Consider the following 19,413-nt stretch of genomic DNA (forward strand, 5'->3'; position numbering starts at 1 on the left):
ATATTTGTTAGTGCAACTAAACCATGCAACAGAGAACACACAGTTATGTTATATGTTTTATAGACATGTGGACCATCTCAAAGAGGGCGAGGAGGGGGCGAGGGAGACGACGAGGAAGAGAACGCGGAGTCTCGTAACGTACAATTATGTCATCATGGAAAAATAATTCCATTCGAGCATGCATGTGAATGGCTCAAGACATACCTTTGCTTGGAATATGTGGTATTTAGATTACATCGTTTGCTGATATGTTTAGTATATCGTACAAAAATAATGGCGTTAACTGAACTACACATCTGCAACTCAGACTCGTAAACCCCCCCGTGTCTTGTTGCTACTAACCACTCAGAAAAGTGCTGCTTACAAAAACATTTGAAACCCTTTACTCAGATATCGATTTGTCACCATATTGAACAATTTTACCTAATAAATATCACTAAGCAACTTAATTAGTTTTGATTGAAGATACAACAGCTTCCTTGTACTTCGATGTGCAGGAATTTACATGGCTTTCACAAATAGTCTTGCTCATGTAATAATGTACTTCATTGGCTCAGTGACTTTCAGTTCATTGTTTGGTACCTCATCTGACATACAATTGTTACCTTCTTGCAGAGACTCGTACAGGAAATGACCATGGAGGAACATGAAGATATCCAAGTCCAGCTGATAGACTGACACCAAGAAATACTTTTTTACACATTGCTGACACATCAGCACCACCATGATTTCCTGTACCTGGATCCCACATCAGCACCACCATGATTTCCTGTACCTGGATCCCAGACTGCAGCACCTTGGTGACTTGTGGCAAATAAGTGACACTTTCCCAGATCCTCGAGGACAATACAAAGTTTTTTTACCTGGCATATAATTAGTCCATGTCTGACACTTGTTGTTGTAGTTTGTATAACTTGTATATTGTTGTTGTGTGTTAATTTGTACATTTTGAATAACTAAAAAATACTATTTCCTTTGGCGTCAACATGCAGTGTTCATTCGACACCTAACCTAACACTATTTTACATGACCAGAAATGTAAAATATCAAAAGCCTGGAGAATTATTATAAATGCTTGCAATGACAAGGAATTCTTCATTGGCCAATGAATGTGAGGTACAGTACATGAAAATGAATAAATAAAATAAAGTAAAATAAAAGTCTACATGAAATGAACATATTAACTAAAAAAAAAAAAAAAATGCTGTTAGAATATAATGAGCTACATGAATTGCAGTTGTTCCAGAAATTTACCAATACGCTGTGCATTTCAAAATATGGAAAATAGACATACAGGTTAGGGCCAAAAGTAGTGTTACAGAGCAGGTATGTGTTGTACACAGCTAAAATATCTGATTAACTCAATACCATGATGGTTTTTTTTTTTGTGTGTGTGTGTGTGCTGACATTGTCCCCCATTAACATTGCAACATTCCTCAAACTCTCCCGAACACATAGTATGATCTGTAACACTACTTTTCGCCTACTCTATGATGTTATTGGGGCAAAATTAAGGAAGGCTTGTCCATTGATTGTGTGAACAGACTGCAGTAAAAATGAAGTCACTTCAATGTTTGCTGGTTTTATTAAGTTTGACATGCTCCTTGACTGCACAAGTACATGTTATGGAGTGAGGGCATGTTCCCACCAACGATGATATCATATTCTTCAAAGGCTTGCTGAGGAAAGTGAGGGAGGAGTCACTCCATGGCTTCAGACACCTGGTCAGCAGGTCCTGTGTAAAACAAGTGGTGCTTGTACATGTGACCATTCCATGACTTCAGTTTGTTGCAGCTCAGATATGGTAGGTGGAGATACTGGTGGTACAACACCGAAGCCTTCTGGGGTCCTCCATTCAAGTGTCCTCATTCGGGGCATTCCAATTTGGCTGCTGACTCCCCCCTTGATATTTTTTTTTCTTGCAGGTCGGTGATGTATTTAAACGGTGCATGAATGCTTGTATACATCAGAATATGGTTCTGGAACCCCTCAAGTTTGGCTCTTGATCTAGTGTGACACAAACAAAAACAAAATTATAAAATAAAATAAAATAATTGATGATACTACTATATGTCACCAACTTTCCAACAAAGCCCCCAAAATAGAGGTAAGATCTTTAGTTTTTGGGCCCAAAACATTGTATTAGCTAGATAAAAGTAACTTGACTGCATAGAATATGCAAAGGCTGCTTGCTTGTCGAGTTTCCGTGGAAAACGTGGCAGCCTGTAAATTCTTGTACACCCAATTACACAATGGACCAGTACACACTTGAGTGAGAGAGTTCAGACTCTAGCAGTGCTTACGGTACAGCCAGCATTTAAGTCCAGAAAGTTATTCCCTGCCGAAAATTAATTTCGAGAACACTATTTTCACCAACCACAACGAAAATAATAATTTTCAACTCCTCCACTAATACAGTATGCTTTAGATTCTCCATTGAAGTTATGGGCAAATATACCTCCGAAATCACAGTTACATTACATTACACAATAACTTGCGCATTTACTCTAAATATAACGTGCCAGCGGGAATCTTTTTTTTTTTTCCAAAGCAAGTAGCTACATAACGAAATCGTTCGAGTGGTGCGGAGTTGCTAATCAACAGCTACAGTGATCGTAAAACAAAGGTACGAACATCGTATTAATTAGTACGATGTGTACTTTTTCTCTCGCTCTCAAAACGTAAACACAAATGTACTCTTACTTACCGGTCAAGTATAAAGCAGTGAAAGGCACCGGCACGTCCCAAACCTAGTCTGTTCCTCATTTCTCTCCATCTGGCAAATGCGGCTACAATATAAACTCTTGTTTTGTCGCGCTGAAATAAAATAAATTCCCAAAGCAATTGTGATGCTTGATAATGCTCTCTTCGGGGACCGGAAACTCTTCTTCTTCGTGTACATGCGGTCGCCATACAAACCGGAAGTGCGTCTGCAAAGGCGTTCCAAAAACGCGTTAAGAAATGGAGCGCTGAAATTTGTCGTTGACGGCACCCGTAGCAGAAAGATGGCGGCGAAACATGGCGGACACTAGCAGGTGAGGCGCGGTCATGTAAAATAATTAGTGATTTATATACTTACCGTTATATTTTAAAAAAGTATGTTTATGCGATACAACATATCTTTTTACTTACTACTAACACAAACATTTGTTTTTTTTTAAATGAATGACTTTTTATTTCACCACTAGATGCCACTGTATAATACTGAGTGTACCTTTAAGTAAAAGTAAAAATAAGTAATTCAAATAATTACCTGAAGTGGGAACTCAAAAAGATACTCCACTACTAAATGGTAAGTAACTTCTAGTTCAATATTTGTTTCTTAAAAAATAAAATAAAATAAAAATAAAATGTCACAAATGTCATACAAACTAAAATATCAACTTGGAAGGTACAACTTCAGACATGTCCCAACAACATCACTTAAATTAAAACAATAATAATTAAAATCTTTACCAAATTAGAGCAAGAAATCATCTTAAATTAACTTTCTTTAATAGATGGATGTTTACACACGTGAAACAGCAGAATAAGCTCACCTGCCAGAGAAACCACAAAGTATTTAAGTTCAAAGTGAAGTTGTTACAGGATGAAATACGGGCAAGTTTAGTCAGGCAGATGAATGCATGGAATAGCTGTTTTATTCTTGTCTGTAAGTAAAATTACAGTAGATTGAATGCCATAAGTGTTCTGTCTCTGATGACAGCAAGTTGCATGTCGTTTTTGCAGTCTCCCCCTCCCCAAAATAAATTACTCATTTTGAACATTCTGTGTGGTTATGCAACTTACTGCCTGGCTCCGTTTGGTTGGTAAAATTGAGTAATACATGGCTAGTGGTTAGGCTAGGCTGGCGAAACAGTCATATGTCAGCCCTTGTGGCAAAAGGTTACTCTAACAAACCACAACAAATAGATTGCACAAGCAAGTAAGCAGGTATTTAATAAATTTCATGTTGTATAGACACCATCACACTTCTTTATTTCCAGTTGGCGCACGAAAACACGTAATGTAAGGCATACCTGAGTTGTTTATCTGTTAAGGCCTCAGTATGCTTCTGCGAGAGGCTCGCGTGGAGGCGTCACGTTGGAGCTCCGCTCGTGCGTTTGCCTTCCGACTTGTGCGCAATACACATCACAATACACATCGGTGTCTGCTGGAGTTTCACACCAAGTCCCGCTGTCGCTATGGCTGGGCCGCCAGAGTGGCGATTCCTCTGCATTTTATGACGGATTCAGGAAGTTCAATTTAATTCAGAAACACGAAACAAAGCCGGGGGAAGAGTAAGTTCATCACCGTGGCAATTAATTATTGCCAATTTGCACCGGTGTCGGCCGTAAACTCTCCAAAACACAACAGCCAAGCGCTTAGCGAACACAGTTTTTTTTTTTTTTTTTTAAGTTATTGTTGTTTTCCGCCTCTCGTCCCAGGCACATATCCACATGCACAGCCGTGGTCTCCGAGCAGGAAGTCGATTTGCGCCGCCAGTTGCCTTCACGGAAACTATCTGGGCGGGGGGCGGGGGGAGAGAGAGAAAAAAAGAAAAAACGCCATCTAACGGACCAATCAGAAACGAGCTACGCCCCGCCATCTACAGCCTAATTTATGCCTCCACGTTTGCTCTCGCGTTGATGATCGCCGTAGGTCACATGATCGACGCGAGACATGAATTTTAAGTGCCGCGTCGCTCGTGGCCGGCTGCCGTGCACACGTCGCCAAAGGCCTCAAGGCCTCAGTATGCTTCTGCGAGAGGCTCGCGTCGAGGCGTCACGTTGGAGCTCCGCTCGTGCGTTTGCCTTCCGACTTGTGCGCAATACACATCGGTGTCTGCTGGAGTTTCACACCAAGTCCCGCTGTCGCTATGGCTGGGCCGCCACAGAGTGGCGATTCCTCTGCATTTTATGACGGATTCAGGAAGTTCAATTTAATTCAGAAACACGAAACAAAGCCGGGGGGAGAGTAAGTTCATCACCGTGGCAATTAATTATTGCCAATTTGCACCGGTGTCGGCCGTAAACTCGCCAAAACACAACAGCCGTGCGCTTAGCGAACACAGTTTTTTTTTTGTTATTGTTGTTTTCCGCCTCTCGTCCCAGGCACATATCCACATGCACAGCCGTGGTCTCCGAGCAGGGAAGTCGATTTGCGCGGCCAGTTGCCTTCACAGAAACTATCTGGGCGGGGGGCGGGGAGAGAGAGAGAGAAAAAAAAGAAAAAACGCCATCGAACGGACCAATCAGAAGCCGACGCCCCGCCACGTGGAGGCATAAATTAGGCTTAATTTAGCTCGCTTCTGATTGGTCCCTTCGATGGCGTTTTTTCTTTTTTTTTCTCTCTCTCTCCCCGCCCCCCGCCCAGATAGTTTCCGTGAAGGCAACTGGCAGCGCAAATCGACTTCCTGCTCGGAGACCACGACTATGCATGTGGATATGTGCCTGGGACGAGAGGCGGAAAACAACAATAACTTAAAACAAAACAAAACAAAACAAAAAACTGTTCGCTAAGCGCATGGCTATTGTGTTTTGGCGAGTTTACGGCCGACACCGGTGCAAATTGGCAATAATTAATTGCCACAGTGATGAACTTAATCTCCCGCCGGCTTTGTTTCGTGTTTCTGAATTAAATTGAAATTCCTGAATCCGTCATAAAATGCAGAGGAATCGCCACTCTGGCGTCCCAGCCATCGCGACAGCGGGACTTGGTGTGAAACTCCAGCAGACACAGGTGTGTATTGCGCACAAGTCGGAAGGCAAACGCACGAGCGGAGCGACGCCGTGACGCCTCCACGCGAGCCTCTCGCAGAAGCATACTGAGGCCTTTAGGCTTTACATTTAATCACTCATTCATTATTCAGAGTAATGGAGTCAAAACAGCCTGATAGCAGCACGCATAACTGCTTCCTAAAATAAGGGCTAATTCCAAAAATGCAGCTGCATGTACATGGCTGCAGCAAGAGAACTACAGAGGGGAAAATACAGTATGTGTGTGTCAAAGAGAGGAGTGTGTCTGTATACAGTATAAGATGAAAAAGACCCATGAACATTTTACTGTTTGCAATCACCAGCTGTCCTGTCCAGATAGCCTTCACATCCTGATGCATGGTGGTGCCGAACACTAAATGCAGCAAGGATGTGCTCCAGTAAATATTTTGATTCAGGCCCATCATGAAGTGTACACAAACATGCTTGGACATGCAACTTCCATTGCCTGTCTGAAGTAAAACTGCATTTATTTTTAGAGCCAAGACAAGTGAGCAGGAAAGAGTGGGATTTCAGAAATAAATAAATAAGAATATTCCCAGGAGTAGACCAAAATGATAGGAAGCACTGTGTTGTGCGTGTGTGTGTATTTTATATATTTTTTTTTAATCAGGCATCTATTCAGGTCTCTGGTGAGGCTTTCGCGCTTGCTTACACCAGCAAAACCTTTCAGCGGCATCTGCGGCTGCATTCATGCTTTACAGGTACGCCGCAGGCTCTTCGCACAGCTGCCTCTGGCTTCAGGTGCGCTTTCGCTTCAGTAGTCCTCAGCACTGCTACCGTTCGCTACCTCCTGTGTCGTTGACGGCAGCACAAACACAGACCCGGGCTGATAATCATCTAATTGCACTACAAGTACCCTTTTACACCTTCTTACCGCCTTACCGTGGCTGTGCTTCCTGTAAATTCTGTGCACATGCAGGTATTTTTAAAAACACATTTTTCCGCACTCCGGGTTTAAAATAAATCTCTTACTTTTCTGTATTCAGCCTGCAGCTTCTTGTATTTCATCCAGTCCTGCTCGGACATCTCCTAGAAAATCCCTCAGTAGCCATCCTTTATGCGATGAGCTGAAACACTTTGCCTTCCCATTTTAGACTGTGCCATCAAGATCTTTGCAGCTCTTCCTATGTGAACCGAGGAAGGTTTGCACCTCCTGGCCAGTCTATTGCTATTGCTGTGTGCTCGCATTGAATTGTTATATCCAGACTGAAACAATTAAGCAAATAACTTGAATAATTTGATCAAATATATTGGAAGAAAAAGTTTGCAGTAATAATTTTTCCACACATACTGTTAAAGCGCTATATAAAAAAGCAGGCTATTGCATTCCATTTCAGACTAACACATCATTCTGTATAGAAATAAATTGGTACAATGGGCATAAAATACATCATACACTAAAAATGACATCTGCTACTGATAAATTTGTTTTGTATACTGTAGAGCAGTGGTGGCAAACATAAGGCCCGCGGACCGGATCAGGCCTGCAAAGGGGTTTAATCCGGCCCGTGAGATGATTTTGTAAAGTAAAAAAATTAAATGATATTGTAAAGTCGGACTAATTAATCAGCCGTCCACAATCTAAACATAATAAATTGTACGTTCACAAGCAGTCCTCAGATGAGCAATGCAACTTGTACGGGGGAATCGTCCTGATGTCATTATTTTTGTTATGTTCAAAGGTTGGATCCCAAAAGCGCAGACACAAATAAGATTTTAACTCTTTATTCGCCTAACATTGAATGGCGTAGAACAAACTTGACTAGACGAGAAACAATGAGAATGCATCGAGAATCACGTGACGCCAAGCCCGCTTGGGCTGTGGAGATGCACAGAGGAACTGAGGTAATAATCCAACAAACACACACTTCTCGGTTTGGCTTAAATAGACAGCGAATTGATCGGATTCGCTGTGGCTAGACATGTGGGTAACAGGACTGATATGGAATTATCTGATTGGCTGTTGACCAAGTAAAGAGATTAAAGATTTTTGACATCACATAGCTCCTGACTAGAGATAGACCGATAATCGGCCGGGCCAATAATCGGGGCCGATATTTGACATATTGGTACATATCAGTATCGGCCTGTTTTATTAATCTGACGGCCGATACAAGCGATCCATTTAAAACTCTGTCTTTTCGCTTCGAATGCAGCCCAGAGCGTCTCTGTCTGTTATGGAGTCCAACTCCAGCAACGTAACGCCCATAGCAGCATTTGATTGGTTAGCCGTGCAAGAGCCAGAACCAATCAGTAGTGTATGCCATGTATCACAGTAGCCTGTCACACACACGCACCCACGGACACAACGCGAGAGACACATGCTTCGAAGGTAAGTTAAAAGAGAAGAGACTCCGCCGAACTTTTCACCATGATAAGCTAAACACATTGAATTATGTTGTGTATTAAATGCACTATATGAATGGAGCTGCATTGCCTTGCATTGAATCCCCGCTAGCTAACAGTGGTGTGTTCAGCTTAGCATGTAGGCTAACAACCAGTAGCTAATTCGCTACTTGAACTACTCGGGGAGGGAATCACACAAATTTTCACTTAATTAAGTAAACAATGTTTGTTAGAAAGGTTCCAAATATTAACAGTTGTCATTATTATATTGTCTAGTTCCATGTTAAGAGTAGAGTAACGTCATTATATTTACCTCTCGTGACGCACACATTGCATTCTGGGTCACGTCCACTACTTGTTGCATAGCCGTTATTATGCAGTTAGATGCCACAGTGACACTAAATAGCGTTTAGTTACTTTATATTGTGTTTATTTGTCGCACTGGTTTGCCATTGTGTGCCTTAAGCTTCGACGTCGATTTGATTGACAGCTCGTTGTGCACCTCGTTAAAGTCCGCTCCGTAACAAATTAAGTGTCTCAAACACCGTTTAACTACACGAACGTGTTCTCTTCCGTATGTTAGGCATTAGTAGAGAAGTCCACTAAAGTATAGTGTGCTTATTTGCTTGTTTTGTCTCTCTTTTCACGTCATGTCTGCCGTCAGTTGGGACATTATCCTCCCAATGGATGCTACTAATATGTAACATCTACGGCCGTAGTCGGCTGCAATTAATGTTTAGTGATGTAATTTCGTTACGTGCATCATACTTTGAATAATGAGCTCATGTTTGGTGTGTTGTATAACTTTCTCGTGTGTTAGTAACTATTCATGTGGACAGCTAAGATAGTGCTTTTTAACGTGAATTAGCAATGTTGCAGCCCAGTTATTATTTAGACAAGTAAATCTGTGCCATTAAGTGATACAGTACAGTGCAGTACAGTACAGTAGTGAGAGAATAGTGTGCACATATACACACGTGTCTATAAGTGTAAAACACATTAAACAGCAGAAACTGGCAGCAGTCCACCGCAACAATGTCTGTTTAACCAAGTTATTCTTACTATTATTAAAACCAAGTTATTTTACTCTACCTTTTTCTGCGTTGATTGGGGCATCCTAAGTGGCAGTAAACTACATGATGAAGTGTGTTGTGTCCTGAAGCTGTCTTTTGACAGTTCTCTTGTAGAGAGGAGTAGCATGATATTGCTGTTCTCGATTTAAGATCCTAAGCTTATCAATACTGTCTATATGGTAACAATAACAATAATCATAATAAGGTCTACAAGAACTGTATGGTGTTCAGGGATGAATAGTTTTTCTCATGGATTTTTTATTTTTTTTTGCTGTAGTAATAAGTAATGCCACAGATGATGCACATTTTGAATGACAGGGTTCCTCCTATTACTTCAAAATATAAAAATATAACATTTATAGAATAAAACTACAAGTATCCCAAATGCTATAAAAGGTAATGTCACGTTGGCCCCCACATTTAACTCCCCCCGCCACCAACGTCTTATTGCAGATGGAAGGATGTAAAATTAAAAGTGCAGTGTGAGAATCCATTGTAAAGAACGGTTAGGGTTTGCATATTCAAAAATTTGGTGCCAACATTTTAACTTTTACTGCAAATGAATATCGGCTTCAAATATCGGTTATCTGCCTCCTTGACTACCGATAATCGGTATCGGCCCTGAAAAAAGCATATCGGTCTATCTCTACTCCTGACATCACATAGCGTTTCTTTCCAGTTGAAACCAGATGATGGTTACATCAGTTCAAAACAGACACTTGACCTCACGGTCATGATCCAAACATAACCCTTGCATGACCCAAACTTAACCCTGGCATGACCCAGTAATGATAATTTTACACACAACTTAAAGTTACGGTGTGTTTAATTATTATTATTATTATTATTATTATTATTATTATCATCATCATTATTTTAAATTATAGACCGACATAATCGTGTTAAGTATGACACAATTTACACAAGTAGATATGACAAGGATTAACGTCCTTATAACGTCATTAACTGCGCCACGCAATGCATCCTGGGAACAATATATATATGCAAAGCAGGTCGATTTAACACATCCGGGACGTGTACCAATAAAGTATTGCCGCGTTCCATTTGCATTCATGTTATTTTGGGGAACAATATGATGACAGTTGAGCGCCGTAATTTAGGGCTGGTCCATGAAAATCTGCGTATAAATGACGGCAATTGTTTTTAAGTTATGTACCGTTTTTTTCACGATGCTGCCCACTTGGTAATATATTTTCCTCCATGCAGCCCCTGAGCTAACATGAATTTGACAACCCTGCCGTAGAGCCTTTCTAAATATGCAAATGAACTATTTCCAATTAAACATGTAACATGTTTTTTGTTTTTTTGTTTGTTTTTGTTTTTTTTTTCAAGCAAAAAGGGTTTACGCCACTTTCTGCTGTGCGCTAAGGTCCCAAACACATGAATGATTCTCAAGTAACTGCTTTAAAAATGGTCATCTTATGACAGATTGCTCCTCCTACAAATAAAGAAACGGAATTCGGCTACCATTCAGTGCAGGTGTTGATATTTTATGGTGGGTTACATGGTTGGGACCACCCAAAAATATTGTAAAATCCTCAATTATTTGCGTTATAGAAATCTGTTCAGGTAGTTTTTTTTTTCCCTCTCCAAAAACAGTGTAAAGTGTAATATATAAAAAAATATGCAATTCTTGATTCACTGATGCTTGCTGTGCTTGACTAAAAATTAAGTTAAAAAAAAAAAAAATCAAAGTGGCCCTTGGATCCTTCATTTTTTTCTCTATATGGCTCTCAAAGAAAAACGTTTGGACACCACTGCTATACAAGAACTGGACCTATATGTTTTCTTTTAATTTATAAGAGGTCTGAACCCTTTTATTGAACATTTCCATCTCTTTTTTTTTTTTGTTAGTCTTGGGATCAAAGACTAACTGGGATAATCCCGCCAAGCTCCAGGCTTTATCGCCTGAGCGGCGCTGAGTGACAAGAAGAAGCTGTATTTTATTCCATGCTCTGTCACTGTTTCTCCCTATCTGCCATTGTATTGCTTGATTGTACTTTTATGAGTCACACAAGCGCACCTGCACCCATGTGTTAAGTAGTGACAAATAAAAGCACAGCGTCCATTTACACAACAAAGAGATGTAACCCGCGAGGCAAACGTTCTTTGCCTGCCCCCCTCCTCCTCGTCTGTCTGACAAGACCTCAGATATATCACTTACTTAAGAGGAAGAAGGCAGCACGCGCTCTTGCCGCTGCCACAGACACCTTCTCTCCCTCATGCTCTGACAAACTTCTTTTCAAATATAAATCCAGAAACAAAACACGTGTCAGCCTTTTATGTTCTGAAGCCTGTTCAACATTTGATCTTTGAGTAACGGCGGTGGAGGTGACGATTATCAAAGCACTGAAGGGTAAAGTCGGTCTCAGAATCCCTTAGCAAAACAAGAAATATTGTTTAATAATGATAGGGAAAAAGTTGGAGGAAAATTTGGATATTTAGCAAACTAGTTGCTTCTTGTTAAAGAATAACGAGCAGTCCCGAACCAGTTAAAGGAATTCAAGCATCAACTTAAATATAAGAAAAATAATAATTTTGGCAATTCACTAAGGTTTTACAAAAGAACATCTGACTTAGTGATTTACGCATATTAATGAACACCAAATACCCCCCCCCCCCCCCCCCCCCCCACCCCCCCTTAAGTGAACGCAAGCTGAGCTCCACACTTCTCTGCATCCTAATGGTTTCTGCTCCGCTGGGATCATTACCAGCAGAATTTTCAGATATTCTGTGCTATTAATCTCTGTCTGTCCTCCTGTTCAGCGACGTAATGACTAATTAAACATCAAAAGAGCAGAGCTGGGGATCCGCTCTGACAGCCTCTCTTTCTCCCCGGAGAGCCTGTGAGGAGGCTGGACTGTGACAGGGCACCGCTGAAAATCAATCACCCCCAGTGCAAACGTGCTACACACATGCAAGCACACACACATCTACACAAACTTGCTTTGAGCATCATACAATACTGCGTTTAACAACAAATACAAGATGCCACAACTTCGTGAATAAAGAGAAACAGGCATTCTAAAGCAACATATCCCAATTCAGTGATTTTGGGGAAGATGTCAAGAGTTCTCTTTGTGCACATGCCTTGACAGGTTGGCCTTCTGAGTAGCACAGATCTACATGTTTGCATGTGTTTGTGTGTGTGTGTGTGTGTGTGTTGAAGTGAGCTCACTGTGAAATCTATTTATATGAGAGGTAGATGATCTTCCACTCACAGATGAAGGCAAGCCAGGAGGGACCTTGCGAACCTTTTTTGTTTGTAGAGGATCTGTGGAAAGAGATGAAAGCGCATTTAATCATTCACAAACTATAGACAGTATGAATGTGCTCCAAACAAAACACATCACCAACAATACAAAAACAACTCCAGATAGAAGACAAGAAAATACGCTTTTTGGTTCACTTTAGTAAAGATGTGGGTTTGATACATGATATTGAGTATTGGTCATAATTATCAGGTAATATAATCATCTCATTTAATTTTTAATGCTAATCTATAACAATTTAAGGAATAATCTCAATTAGATATTTAAATATATTGTTTCAAGACCTGAAACATTAAAAATTTGTATTTATTTTTTTGTCTGTGGTATTTGCCATATAAAAGAATTGCTATTTGATTCAATAGAGGAGAACTGGCATTCCTTCAAATCTTTGAGTCCAGTGGTACTGACCAATAGGCGGAGGATCCTGTAAAGGACGTCGTCTGGGATTGGCTGCACTGAACGAGTAGAACGGAGCCGGTGACTTTGCCGAAATCGTCCCTGAACTAGGACTTGTCACTCCCACGTCTGAGCGTAGGGACGGCTGTGAGGGAATAAGTGGAAACAACAGTTTTCATTTTCAGTGTTTGCCTCCCAAAACCTAATTTCATATTGTACCATTTGCAAAAAAAAAGATTTCCAACAATGCTCGAAAAGGAGTGGGAAGTTTATCATCAATACTGTTCCAACATGCTTTTCTGGCACTTCATTTGAGCATCTGCCGATACCGACTTTTATGAAATAAAGTCTAACAAAAACTGTTGTTGTTTTCCAAATTTAATTCAGTACTTTCAAACTAGTTTGTCTCTGTGTGCCCTGCGATTGGTTGGCAACCAGTCCAGGGTGTCCCCCGCCTACTGCCCAGAGCCAGCTGAGATAGGCGCCAGCACCCCCCGCGACCCTTGTGAGGAATAAGCGGTCAAGAAAATGGATGGATGGACTTTCAAACTACAGACATTATCCCTGTCTCAAGGTGCCAGCTTTGCTTTTATGCTAACCACTGTTTTCTGCAGGCAAACTGTTGTTGTAACAGTCATGATTCACTTCCTTTATTTTGGTTGTCACCATAGCTCATCTTTTCTTTTCTTTTGTCAATCAACTTGCCCCATAATGAGAGGGAACATGTGGTGACGGTGGTCTACCTTTGTCATGTTTTGGTTTTGTGGGGGTGGGATTTTGTTTTCTTTTGGTGTTTTGGGTTGTTTGTCATGTGGTCCTTGTCTCTTCCCTTGTCCCGATATGTCTAACCACGTCCACCTGAGTGTGTCTTCCCTTCCCAGTGTATCCACCAATCAGCTTCCCTTGCCACTTGTGTCTTGCCCAGCTGTGTCTAGTCATTGTCAATTAGCCTGTGTGTATTTAGTCACCTCTTTTCCATTCAGTTCTTGTTGAGTTATTGTTTCTGTTGCTGTTGCTGTTCCTGTCATGCCATGCCATGTTGCCCTAGTGTTAGTTTGCTTTTGACCTTGTTCATTTGTATTTTTTCCATAGTCCATAGTACATTTTTTGTTAATTAAACCCCTTTTACTTGCATCCTTGCCTTGACCTGTTTTTGTTGCCCCCTGCATTTGGGTCCTGCCTCCAACACCCCCACACCGTGACAACCTTTTGTGTTATACAACAGGATTAATAGGTTGCAACTTGAATAAATGACGAACAGTTTTATGTAATCCTAGAGATCGTGTGTATGCGCTTTTCTTCTTTTAAAAAGTGTATGCGCATTGATTCTTCAAGCTCAAAATGTTACAATACCTAGTATAAATCTATTGATGTTACATTTGGCAATATATTTGCATCTAAAGATTATTTTGGCTCTTTTAAAAATTAAGAAATACCAATGGTAATCACCAGATAATTACGTGACTGGCTGAAATTTCCAACCACGTGGTCAGACTGGAACAACTCTAAACATATATTACCGTATTTAGTGCCAGTGTCATGCAGTATCTTTTTGAGCCCTACAACCTTAGCAAATAGGTTTAAGAGGCCAATGAGGATCTTGGTCCAATTAGCGTAATCTGAAATGGACCGCCTTATACGATGGAGAGTACAACAACAAGCTATGTTTAGTCGTTGGCTTGCCAACTAGCACACGTGCCTCTGGGAATCCCCTTTGCAGGCTGACACGATTGACACAGTGACATATTTCACCTTTCTAGTGGATAAAATCTGTTTGTTAAACACAGCTTTGATTTTGTTACATGAGAACTAAAAAAGTGGAAATAATTCAATTAAAAGCTCTTTGTCTAGGTTAGGCATTGGTATGTCGCATATACCTAATTAAACATACACGGAAAATGTAGGTCATCAAAACTATTGGACATGGTGACAAAAATGTAATCCTAAAGAAACAAACTGGCTCTGTAAAATGACAAGCTGTCACAGATGTCACATCACTGACCCATTTGTGCTCTTGGCTTTGTTCAATGATATTGAACCATTGCCTCGACACAGTCTGCTCTCACTCTCTCAGAGAAAATGACGAAAGAAGACTCCAAGACTAAATCAAGTCCATGCAATACATTCCATTAAGTCTGACATATACATAACTTTGAGTAAATGGATCTGTTTACAAATATAAGTGATAGCTGTTAACAAATTAATGTGTAGTGGAAGGGAGATGCACCTGAGACTGACAGGCAGAGGTGAATGAAAACGACAGTGTGAATCAATCCACCACAGGATTTCTTTTGAACCATGAGAAGTCATTAGCCATGTCAGGCAAGTGGTACGTAGCCATGTGGCAAGTAGATCAATGATCAAATTCAATTATTTGGACTAAAAGGCTGGCAAAACACCATCTGAAATGTTAGAAGTGCAAAGTAGGCTGAAAATCAATCAGGCCCTAGTCCATAACGTTCATATATAAAAATAAAGGTGTTCATTGGAAGTACAGCCCCCAACTAAAATGTATAACTCACCTGACAGCCAGATGCTCCAGTATCCCTTCCAAAGCCATGAAATGGAGCTCTCTCAGTTTTAGCTGAAAAAGAGGGTCGATTATTATCTTCTGTGGCACAATAGTAACACAAACATGGTTAGAAAATGATCAAATGCAGAATGAACAGGACTAGAAATAAGAATATTACGTACACAGTCAAGCAATAAAAGACATGTTACCGCTGAAGCATAATTGAGTAGGTCAAAGCATGAAGGAACTGCTGCACCCTCAACAACTACAATATATTTGCACAGTTACAGGATAGATGCAAAACCATGGTCTATGATTAATACATGTATCAATCGTCACAATTCTACTACATAAATATGGCACACAGAACAAGATATATGAGGACCTAACATACAATGGAACAATTAAAATAAGGCACATTTTTGAGTTGTAAATGTTAGGTCACAATGGTGGAAAATGTTTTGAAAGGAGTTATCTTGTTTTTTTTTCGTCTGAAAAAATGCAATTTGAAGAGGGGTGTATAGACTTTTTATAGCCACTGCACATACACACAAGCTACTTTTGAGTAATGCCAATTTGAGTTTGTTTTTCCAAACTTATTACTGATTATTGCATTCCATAGGTGTGACATAGCCCTGAGAGGATGCATCATATGTAGCTTAAAAGGGGAGAAATAAAACAAACACATAAACACATTAATCATACACATGACAATTTCTAAACTCAGCAGTTTTAGTCCCTTGGAAAAACAGAATACAAACAAAGCTACATGAGCTCCTAGGTGAGGAAGATGAATAACTTTAAAGGTGTCATATACAGTATTTGTCAGAAGTCCAAATATTACAAACACCGTGTCTAAATTCTGTTTACTTTACAGTACAGGTGATTACTTTGGTGAGATAACAACTTGCATTGCCCTGATGTTTTGTTGCACAATGATGGATCTGAACTGAACATTGCATCACAAGCACAGGTGAGCAGAGGCTAATGCATCATCTGAGCAGTTCCACAGGGAAAAGTTACAATGTGCAGACTGGACTACATCTCTAAACACTATGAGAGCTGAGTATATCAGGGAAGATGGTTTATCTTGCAAAGTCGCTTCTCTTGTAACAACAATATGATACATTTCCAAGCCATCACTCTAGAAAAAGGATTAAGTTGTCGGATACCACCACCTTGCACTATCGCTGGAGGAAGATGAAATATCTCCTTTCACTGAACTTTTATTTTATTATATCCTCTCGGAGAATATCTGAGGATTCTTTAGGTGGATTTCAACACCATTCCACAAAAGGTTGAAACCTGGTCAAGTTTAGAGTAAAATATTCATTGGCAGCACATGTTTTGTCAAACACGCGGTGTCTGATGTGAATAATTGATACTGAGTGCTGCAGTTCTGGGCCCCACACTTTCAAACACCCACTCGGATCATACAACAGGACGTATTCCCAAATGCACTCATGAAGCAATAACACCTAAACTTAGTGTAAACACGGGTCAACCAAGGAAATGCATACCCAACGAGCTTCGATAAATATTTACAGCAATGATGCTGTCACAGTGTTTACTGATAATGTAGCACAGCTTGCACTAATCATCGGCCTGTAGGATAACTATCTAGTTTTGATAAACAAAAGACAACCACTGTTTGCTGCCCAATGGAGAGCATGAATCTCCAAATTGTATTGTGGAAAACAAAACTTTTCTATATACTTTATTTCATATTGCGAATGTGCACACACACTTTATTTTTTATTCTGCAATAACAGTCCGTGTGGAAATATGATCACTGTGAAGCGTTGATGCAGAGATTTTGCTTCAACTATATTTGTAATCGAATTATTCTAGCTATTCAATGAATCATTTTAGCCCCACTTATAAAATACTAAATCTTGTTCTTTGTTGTTGAGCTACATGCAAAACAACTCGTCAGATTGTGATCAGAGAGCGACACCTTCCTCTTTTACTTGAAAGTATGATTCATTTTTTATGCATTTGTGGGTCCGAAATGTGCACTAATCCAGTACCCTAAATTAGAATCAATCACACAATGGAGATGGAATGTCAAAGTAATCACTTGTGTTTAAACAAGCGAGTGAAATAGTTTTGGGGCTTGAAACAAGATTTTCTAAATCCAACAAAGCTCACGACATTGTGATTGAATAATCTTGTACTATAGCGCTTTTAGTGAAAAAAAAAAGAAAGTATTTGTGCAGATAACAAGATGAAGCAATGCTAACATGAGTAGTGCACAAGACCACGATATATGAGAGGATAATAATCACAGACAAAGCATACTAGAATAAGCTCAAGCAGTGGACATGGCAGCTCATTTTTAACACTGCATCCTTCCTCCCCCCACGCATGACAAATCGGCTGCAAGAGGAGAAGGATGGAACGGGACCAAGTGGCAGAGTGCCGGCAAATTAATCCACCATGCCACGTATAGAGGTCACAGATTAACAGATCTCTTAGTTAATTTAGCTCAGCCTCGTGCAGCAGCTCTGACCTTTTTATCTTATCTTGAATCTTTTCGCTCCGCTCCACTAATATATATGGATTCCACTTCCTACATTGAACTTATCTGCCCTCTGTGAGCAAAACCACAAACAACCAGTGGAAGTTTTTACTTTTTTCGCTGTATTTTTATGGAAACAACAGGACATACAATCCCTGTAAAATGGGCAATAGGCTTATAACAGTTGAAAATTTACATAGAATTTACATAAAAACACCCATTCGACCCTAACACACAAAAACAGAAATGAGAAGAACATGCATTGATTTCAAGCATATCTATTTAACTTCTAAACTTCAAACGCGGGTCAGGCTACAATACTTATCAAGGATTATATTTCTTCTTTCCTTTGCGTTTCCTTGCGTACAGAACAAAAACGAAAGAACAGTGATACAGGCTTCGAGTGGAACGATTATGAGTGATACATATTCATTTATAAAAAAAATGTTTAGTCACACTGCGACTTACAAATAAAAACAGGCTTCATATTTAGATGTTCTCATAATTGACAGTTGGTAGATAATGAAGTACAATATCATGTACCACCAAATGTATTTATACAAGTCTTTTTGACAATATTTTTTTTCCTTAAATCCTCTCCTCAATTTTCAAATGTTCTGAACTCCTGTGTAAAAGACAGTTTTGTATTGAACAGTAGAGAGAGAGAGAGAGAGAGAGAGAGAGAGAGACAGAGACAGAGAGAGAGAGAGAGAGCGAGAGAGAGAGAGAGAGAGAGAGAGAGAGAAACAGAGAGAGAGAGAGAGACAGAGACAGAGAGCAAGACTGTGTCGTATGTATGTGAAAAGCAGGCTCTTTTGCATGTTTTAGTACAAGAGATGGATTCAGAATTAGCGGCAGTATGCAAACGCAGCTGCCATGGTTGCTAAAAACATGCAGTAGTGTAGCCTTAAAACTTCAAACTAGTTGTGATTAAAAGTCAGGATTTGGCCATGTGTAGTCTTTTTTTTTAAATTAAATTACTTTAAGCTGTGATTAATCAACAACCATCTCCAAAGTACATAGAGCCAACTGAATACTTAATGATTAATGGATGATTGCTATGTCAATCCCTAATGCCATTATTTACCAGTAGATTCACTGTCTCTTAGCTTGGGAGTCATTATTATGTGAGAAGATAAACAAAACCAATGGAAATCCCACTAGAAAGTAATGGTCTTAATAATTGCACAGTAGTAACAACGTTATTTGTCTCCCACAGCGTGTACGCAGTAGAAGGGATGGCGTCATCTGAGTGATGAGTCTGTGCCCAGTGCAAAAGCTAAATATAGCACTTTCTGTTGCAGCTCAACTATTGTTTCCACAGACCTCAGAAGATTTTTCCTCAAGCTGAGACTATTGCGATTTCTTGTATACTACAGGCTGCTGTCATGAGTCTTTTATCAAAAGTGGCTTGGGTAGTCGTTTGTTTAAGCCAAAGGCAAAGCAAATGTTCACCTCACATTATTGTCACATTTCCACGCCATCTCCAGTGAATTATGACAAAAAGGTTTAT

General features: G+C 40.0%; 1 protein-coding gene across 2 annotated transcripts in view; it reads right to left on the reverse strand.

Moving 5' to 3' along the window:
- tcf12 (transcription factor 12) overlaps positions 1-19,413 on the reverse strand; it is a 77,199-nt gene that overhangs the window by 34,816 nt on the left and 22,970 nt on the right. For both annotated transcript variants that reach the window (XM_077518553.1, XM_077518554.1), the window contains exons 6-8: positions 15,390-15,451; positions 12,880-13,012; positions 12,421-12,473 (exon numbers count right to left, since the gene is read on the reverse strand). In XM_077518553.1, coding sequence (XP_077374679.1) covers positions 12,421-12,473; positions 12,880-13,012; positions 15,390-15,451 — 248 coding nt within the window. The remainder of the gene's footprint in view (positions 1-12,420; positions 12,474-12,879; positions 13,013-15,389; positions 15,452-19,413) is intronic.

The sequence above is a fragment of the Festucalex cinctus genome, chromosome 4, assembly GCF_051991245.1.
Source record: "Festucalex cinctus isolate MCC-2025b chromosome 4, RoL_Fcin_1.0, whole genome shotgun sequence".
Taxonomy (NCBI): domain Eukaryota; kingdom Metazoa; phylum Chordata; class Actinopteri; order Syngnathiformes; family Syngnathidae; genus Festucalex; species Festucalex cinctus.